The sequence below is a fragment of the Caloenas nicobarica genome, chromosome 1 (assembly GCF_036013445.1).
Source record: "Caloenas nicobarica isolate bCalNic1 chromosome 1, bCalNic1.hap1, whole genome shotgun sequence".
Taxonomy (NCBI): domain Eukaryota; kingdom Metazoa; phylum Chordata; class Aves; order Columbiformes; family Columbidae; genus Caloenas; species Caloenas nicobarica.
In genome coordinates this window covers 88,339,542-88,348,078 of record NC_088245.1, presented here as the reverse complement: position 1 = coordinate 88,348,078, position 8,537 = coordinate 88,339,542, and the positions used below count along the sequence as shown (strand labels likewise).

The 8,537-nt window shown below is 41.4% G+C and overlaps 1 protein-coding gene across 2 annotated transcripts in view; it reads left to right on the top strand.

Moving 5' to 3' along the window:
• The first annotated feature begins 259 nt into the window (after positions 1 to 259).
• LOC135995236 (extracellular calcium-sensing receptor) overlaps positions 260 to 8,537 on the top strand; it is a 43,356-nt gene continuing 35,078 nt past the window's right edge. For both annotated transcript variants that reach the window (XM_065646386.1, XM_065646395.1), the window contains exon 1: positions 260 to 444. In XM_065646386.1, coding sequence (XP_065502458.1) covers positions 260 to 444 — 185 coding nt within the window. The remainder of the gene's footprint in view (positions 445 to 8,537) is intronic.

Below are 8,537 nucleotides of genomic sequence, written 5' to 3'. Positions count from 1 at the left end.
CTCAGAGATGGGCTCCCCATGATGCTGTGGTTATGAAGAAAGAAGAACTGCTGAATTGTTGTTTTGCAATGGAGAAGACAGAGGGAGAAATACCAGCACTGTGGTTCCTACCCTGTTGCCTATCTCCCTGCAGACATGTGTCCCAAGTCCTCTCTGTGCTATATTAAGGAAAGGAAAAGCTTAGACATTACAAAGTCTGCTTTCTTACATCACCTTTTCCAGTTTTGCATCCTATAACCCCCTGGTGAAAAGAGGAACAATGACTTTATATAGCTGCTGCTTGGTTCTTTTGCTATTTACCTGGAACACAGCTGCCTATGGGCCAAACCAACGGGCACAGAAGAAGGGAGATATTATTCTCGGAGGACTGTTCCCCATTCATTTTGGAGTGGCTGCTAAAGACCAGGATCTAAAATCAAGACCAGAATCAGGGGAGTGTATAAGGTAAGCCACAAAAAAGAGAAAATAAAAAGTTTTGGTGGGGAAGTCTTGACCTTTCTTGACTCCAGGTGACATGCTATACACTGCGTAAATAGGGTCTGTGATGTGATGTGTGTAGAGGCAAAGGGAAGGTATGGTGTAAATAACAGAAAATACAAGTGTGTAAGACAGGAAGTACATATGTTAAATAGTAACATAAACAATATTTGGACAGTAAAAGAGGACAATCTTTGTATTACCCAAAGCTATCAAAACAAAAATATACTGATCTATCTGGCCATTCACAGTAGACATTTTAATAGTATCTGAAAAATAGCTTTCCTAGAAGAAGGATGGAAAATAAACCATATTGCCCTTAAAGTAATTTGATTACAGTCATGCATGGCAAAATAGCTTAAAAATAAAATTTGTGGTGTTTTGTGTTGGTTGGGGTGTTTTTGTTGGTTTTTTTTCCAGTTCTGCCTCTCATCTTCTAAGACTTTACCAGCTATTTTGTTGCCTAAACAAGTGAATAGGTGAAAGTGAGATAGGTCACTGCTTTCGAAAAATCCCACTGAACACACAGATGTTTCTTTAGGATCTTTACAAAGTCTCAGACTTGAACTCCTTACCCAGGCTTTCCTCACTCAAAGTTGTTTTCTTCTGTGTAAATAGTGCATATAGGCTTTGTCTTAAGTCTTTGGCAGTTAACCCTGGAGGGAGAAATGCACACGAAAACAAATTATCTTATTATCGCAGCATACCCAGTTTTATGATGAAACATGAGGAATTTTTAACCTTGTAACCCTGCACATAATAGACATAACAATTGGAAAGCATGACAGAAACTGATTGCAACTGAAAAGTCATATAAACAAAATATTAGAAATTGATGTGGAATTTTGTCATGACCATGCAGGGGAAAACACTTCAGTGTTATGAGACCTCTTCAGTAACCATATGCGAAAAATTGTATATCTGGAGTTACTTGGAGCGCTCATCCTAGACTGGGAATCTGGTACAGTTTTGTTGCAGATGGTAACGAAGTATGGCTGACAGCATTCCTGCTATGCTTACAGATTCCAGGTGCAGTTTCTCAGTGAGGCACTGAGCAGGACACATCCACCTAGGTTGTGAGATCAGCCCCAAATGCTCTCACAGGGAGCACACAGAAAGAAGCGTAATTAAGCAGGGTTTCTTTTGGCTTCTGTGCGTGCACACAAAAGTAATGAACTCAATGTATATGGAATGTCCACTTCATGGAGCAAGAAGCTTGTTCAGTTTGTTTCAGCATTTTTTTTCTCTCCCAGATGCCGCTTTTTAAAGGCAGAATGCTGAAAAGCAATGGGTGTTTTCAGCTCCGTTGTCTTCTTCACCTGCTCCATGTGGCAGGCAGGACAGTACAGATATTTGCAAACTGAACACAGCATTCACTTCTGTCTGCGCTGGGTCAGCCTCAGTGACTCCCTCGACATGGTCGCATTATTAGAATGAATCACAGGAGAATATTCCCCCATGAATACTGCAAGTGCGTGGTTGCCAAACAACAGGCAAATCCTGAAAAGCCAGACCAGCTGTTTTAAGGACACAATGGGAGATCCTTCTGGTGGCATTTGATCTGTTAAAAGGCATCCTCCACCTGATTGCCTGGGTAAAATCCGTGTTCCTTTTACTCCTGCACCAAGAAGCTGCAGGTGCGAAAGAGAGGAGTTGACTAAAGAGTCATTTGTGCCATGTTGCTGCACTCCTTCAAGGAAATGGATAAATTGTGAGTTCATAGCACAATGCAAATGGAGAGAGAATACTTAAGGAAAGGCAGAGATTTAGCTGCAGAAGTAGTAGCAGCAACTACAATGGGAATGAGGGGGTGATCGGACCAGAGATGACTAGAAGTTCCTTCATTGCATGTCTTTACCAGAAAATGTCCATTTCCGGGAAAGTTTTAATTCAAAAGAGATTGTGCTGGGAAGGCTTTTTGAGACTGGTCATCAGATTTTAATGATGAAGATAATTAATCCATGGGGCAGTTTATGTGCTATGAAGTATTCCTTGTTATTGGTACATGTTAAATGGAGAGTAGATATTTTTTCTGAAAGGATTTTCTTTTTTAAACAGAATTTAAGTCAGAAAATTCCCCTGGCTGGACTTATACAGAGATCTCTCGACACAACCATAGTGGTCTTTTTGGTTTTGGACTACATGATTAGGAAGTAGCTGGGGGGCAGGGTTGTGCATGCTGACCTAAGAGCCCAGTACATTGTCTTTGAGTCATGAGTTAGAGTTTTTCATATAATATTTGAGCTTCCTCATTTCTGGGCAGGCGGCTAGTCTGGAATGAGCAAACTCATATTTTCTGGGGAGAAGGAAAAAAAAAAGTCCCTAGTTTCTTTCCAAAGTAAAATCTCCCCAGTCTTGCAGTGTCAAAAACTTTTATGGGGTAGGCAATCCACCAGAGGACCATAAACATGGCTGTACCTGGTCAAACCAAAGATGCTAAATCTGTTCCATAGCTTTGACTGCCCTTGTTGCCTTTCTCTGAGCCTTCTCTAGCACTGCTGTATCTTTTCAAAGCTGAGGCCAATCAGTTTTATACCTTTTTTAGATGGCTGTGTACAGCTTTTAATCTCTTTTTTACATAGCAAAATACGTCTCATATCACATAGAAAATTAGATCTAGGTCGCCCTAGGAGTATGTGGGTATCCTCTCTCTTTCCTCGTATTTCTACATTAGGTGGCAACAGCAAAAAGTCATCAGACCACACAACAAGCTCCTTGCTTTGAAACCAAGAGCAGACCTAAGGGTCCCAGTGAAACCCTGTGGGTGGTTTGCCCTTGTCTCTTCCGGAATTCAGTATCAAACAATTCAAGATAATGTGGCTTTCCTTTCTTCTGAGGACTGTTCAACCTGATCTGTGTTGTTTGAGTATCTTCCCACACATTTAGCTGTGTTCAGTGCCTTACCTTTTCTCCCAAACAGGGCTTCTCAAAATGTTTTCTCTCCACTTTTTCAGTTTTCACAGTCGTCGTACTCCTGTGGCATGGCACCTTTCTCCCCAGCTTGGCATGCATACTGACAGACCTACTATGCACACCTTGCACATGATTATTTGGAAAACTATATACATAATTCAGCAGTGAAAGGAAAATGGAACAGTAAAGATGTGTTCTCTGTTCTTTTTGTGCTGATTCTACTGAAAATGCATCTTTACGCTTTAAGCACTGAGTTGTAGAGTGAAAATTTACTCATTATTTTGCCTCACCAAATGTCAGATAGGAGAGCAATTTTGTTACCTCCGTTTCAGAAATACTTACATGGCTTATTGTTTAAGCAACGAAGTATCCCTCATTTGATATAAATACACCTTCTGTCTTTGTATGCCTCAGCTGCTGTGGCAGCAACTTTCCTCGTAACATTTGCAGATGCATATCTGATGTGTGCAGTGGAGGCAGAGGCTGAGCACAGCACAAGCAGCCCCTGACCCCCATTCTCTGTCAGCACCCACAGAGGTCTATTCTTAACTCGATTTCTCCATCCGTTCTTGATTTCAGGTAGATTAGCAGTAGTGATGGTGGTAGTATCATTAGTATTATTGTTAGCATTATTGCGCAGATGAGTGATACTCACAGATTCCTCTTACTGTAATGGACTGTTTGCAGTGAGGATATCACTTTACTGAGCTGGGATACAGTGTTGCCAACATGGTGTCACTAGGTCATCATTTTTAATACATATTCTGATCAGTGGTCTAGCCAAGGTCCCACATGGTGACACATAGCTTTCAGGCTGTGAAACTGTGATGAGACACCGTTGCGATGTTATAGTGCAGGACTTCACAGAGCGTGGCTCCGGGATGCTTTAGCTCACTGAGTCTGTCTGTCCTGAGAGAACAGAGAATTTTGATTCTACCCCTTGTGGATGTATTTGCTAATCCCACTGCAGAACTGAATGCGTAACATGATATTTAGAACTTCTTCCCTAAAGCCAGATTATTCCTTTTTTCTCTTCCACCCACCTTCTGTTTGGTTTTTGGTTGTCATTTTTGTTTGGTTTGGGGTTTTTTTTTTGTCATTGTTTGTTTTTTTGGGGTTTGTTTGTTCATTTGTTTTGTTTTGTTTTTTAATTTTCTTTGGTTTGCGCAGTACCCCTTACCGATAGCCCCTGCTTGTAAGAGTGGTAAGCAACTCATTATACCTACTGACTGCAGGAATCCCACAGGCGACTGAAGGTCTCCCCTTTGCGTAGCTTAGTAATAGCAGTGGTTGTAGCAGCAATAACATGTAATGAATGTACTGGAAATCTAGAGAGGACAGAGAAATTAGTATGTGCATACAGCCACTAGAGAAAGGGGAGTCCTGGTGTGAGCCAAGAGGCATACGCAGGCTTTGCCACCATTCTTGAATAAATGTACGTATCCAAGATGGGATTCTTCTTTTCCTTCATATTCTATTGCTTTTAATGTAGTTTTGATAAATGAAGGTAATGAATTCACATGAGGCTGTGAATTGCTCCTCTGTGGAGACGAACAGGGATCAGGACTAGCTTCCCCGCTGGATCCAGACTGCATGAGCTGTTGAAACCAAAGCAGACAAATGAGCTACAGAGAGCTCAAACCGTGCAGTGAACTTAGATCTCTTAAATTATATGCCCTTACTTTGTAACATTGTCTAGAGACATTTAGGCCATCCTGAGACCCCCTGCATAGACACATTTATACCAAACAGAAAGAAACCTACAGGAATCAGTGAATCTTTTTAGTTTGCTATGTAGCAAACTAGGTCACTGCGAAGATAATTGGACCCTGTGACCCCTGGAGATGTGAAGATTAAGATGAAGATTTGTGGAGGAATTGTTTCTGATTTCTCTTTCCCTGTTTGTGCTCCTGCCTGGGAATAGACACATCAGTGGGTTGCATACTCTGACAGGTGGGAGAACAGGCTAAAGAACTGAGTGCACTTTGGACACTGAATTCTTTACATTAAGCTCTTATCAAGCATGCCAACATGCCTGTAAAGTAATAAGTCAGAAAATAAGTTTTGGACTATGCGTATTTTCCACCATGAAAATATCAGTGGCTGTTTAAAGCTTCTGGAAATCTAATGAAAAGTTTGCTTCTGTTAGCAAATCCTTTGCAGTTTATTCATGGAAATGACTGGTCAAATTTCTGTAGAGCATTCCAGTGATCAGTAATATTAGTCACAGCAGCAGCAAGCAGCAACATCACACAGGAGACAGATGGCTCGGTGTAATCTGCTGCCAGGTTCAAAGGCTGCTCTTACCTGTCACTCATGCACACAGCAAGCCAAGAGGAGCCTATCTGCAGCCCTTTGCTGGGGTCTTACAGTACAATGGGAGAGAATTTATCCACACGGGATAATTCACATGGATTGAAGGAATCATGAAATCTCGCTTCATTTAGACTCTTTTAGTGGGACTGCCTTCATCTGACCATATCTGTGTTAGCGCTGGTACAGTACTGATACAACATTCTATCAGTTAACAAAATGAGACCTTGTCTGAAGCTCTATCAGGTGTTAGAGAAGACAGAGCTAGCTGTGTTTGTCTCCATCCCATCTGATCCTCTTCTCCTCACCTGCTGATGCTGCTATCAGCAGAGGTGCAACTGAAGAGAACTGCAGGTCTCCTGCCCAGCCTAGTTTGAGGTAAATTATCAACAGCATTTCAAAGACATTTTGGAGTCTAACTCCCAGAAAACACCCTCTGCCCTCCTTTCCCCTCCAAAATAAAACCAATCCAAACTCAAGTACCTGAAGTATAGGCCTTATGCTGTAAATAAACATTGATCAGGGACATATGTCAGAAAAGAAAATAAAGGCAATTGTGCATCATGGGCCTTAGTCTGCATCTACTGAATGAAATGGCAACACATTCTCTGACAGTCCAGTTCTCACTCTTTTGAAGATATCACCTTGCTGCATTTAAAAAAAAATAAGCCAAATTGCTCTCAAGAAGGCAAAATAATTCTGTGTCATAATCCACCTGCATAATTTAATGTGAGCAGGCTTAAATTTACTTTTACACATACTTGAAGGTGTGAAGTTTTTCACAGTGGTACAGTGGTAACTTTGAACTTCCCGGCTTCTCAGCAGTCTTCCCTTTAAGTATAGAAAATGCTTTCAGATTTTTCTCTTTTACATGAGGAGCCTTAATACAGTTCCTTGTTTCAAATCCTATTTTAATTTTAATTAAAAATACCTGTAAACACATTTAGCTTTTTAAGAAGTGTCACAAAACCCCTCCTTGCTGCCATTTATCCCAGTGAGCATTACTGACTGCATGAGGCAGCATGGTGTGCTCGGCACATCTTTTTTTTGTGCACAAACACTCACCACCTTTTTCACTCTGAAACATTATTTCAGAGCTCTCCCATTGCATCTTGCTCCTTAATGGTTTGGAACTAGAGAAAAAAAAATTCTAAATTACGAAAGTACTTTTAACTGTAACCCATACTCACATGTTCTAAAGAGTGTCCATTTTCTTCAGAGTGATCTTAAAATAGCTAGCTGTCTCTTTGGTCAGAAATGATAACTAAGGATTTTTATTGGCCTCCAATTTTTTGACTTGAAGAGATTCGTAATGAAATCATACTGTCTTCGAAGTACAACCTCAGAGCAGAACCTTATTTGGAAGTTGACCAAAGATGTCTGGCACAGGTGAAATAAAGTTGAATAAATTATTTAAGACTCAAAGACAAACCTTAGATGTGATATCTTTAGAACTTCTGATCCCAGATAAATCAGATAAAACTCCTAGAATGGAAGTAATGTGGCTATGTTCATTCAGCTTTAAAGAAGTCAGACATAGCTAACATCAACTTTGGAAGCAAATCATTTAATCCAGCAATTAAAAATGTTCAGGTTGTATATCACAGAATCACAGAATGTTAGAGATTGGAAGGGACCTCGAAAGATCATCTAGTCCAATCCGCCTGCCAGGGCAGGAACACCTAGGTGAGGTTACACAGGAAGGCGTCCAAGCGGGTTTTGAATGTCTCCAGAGAAGGAGACTCCACAACCTCCCTGGGCAGCCTGTTCCAGTGTTCCGTCACCCTCACTGAGAAGAAGTTTCTTCTCAAATTTAAGTGGAACCTCTTGTGTTCCAGCTTGAACCCATTACCCCTTGTCTTACTGCTGGTTGTCACCGAGAAGAGCCTGGCTCCATCCTCCTGACACCCACCCTTTATATATTTATAAACATTGATGAGGTCACCCCTCAGTCTCCTCTTCTCCAAGCTAAAGAGCCCCAGCTCCCTCAGCCTTTCCTCATAAGGGAGATGCTCCACTCCCTTAATCATCTTTGTGGCCCTGCGCTGGACTCTCTCCAGCAGTTCCCTGTCCTTCCTGAACTGAGGGGCCCAGAACTGGACACAATATTCCAGATGAGGTCTCACCAGGGCAGAGTAGAGGGGAAGGAATATCTCAGAGATTGGAAGCTCATGATTTCATGAAGCTTATGTTTAGAAATCTTCACCTTGGTAATGGAAACATCTCTCAAAGCATTTCAAAATGTGAAACCTAAAATTTACCATTTCCTACAGAACCTGTTCTTGGGCAGGCTATTTCCACAGGCTCTTCCAGTTCTGAGACCTGTCAGTTTTCCTAATAGTTCTCAAGCATAACAGCTTTGACACTGCATTGTTTCCAGCTGCAACTCAACACAAAACTGTGAACTAACTGCTCTCCTGACCTGTAGTGCATTACAAGGAAGGACAGTATGCTGGTTTGACTGAGAATGAGTTAATTTTCTTCGTGCAGTTAGAAACCTTTCTTTTCCACAGCTAGCACGGTCATTATTTGGACTTAGTTTGAGAACAAGAAGATGACACCCCAGCACAGAGTTAATGTTTTTAATTGCTCTGGTCTGAGAGCCAAGGATGTTCTGAGCGCTCTGCCCACAGGTGTGAGGCATTGAGGAAGGGAGGCAGAGCTTGACTGACATCCAGACTGATCAATAAGAGTATTCCATCCCATTAGCGTCATGATTCAGATTTAAAGAGAGTGGGAGGATCTTCCAGTCTCTCTGTCTTGGGGGCTTTCTTACTCTGGCTCTTGAGCACTTTCTCTTGCGTGCATTGTTTTTTTTTGTCTTTGCTCTTTTT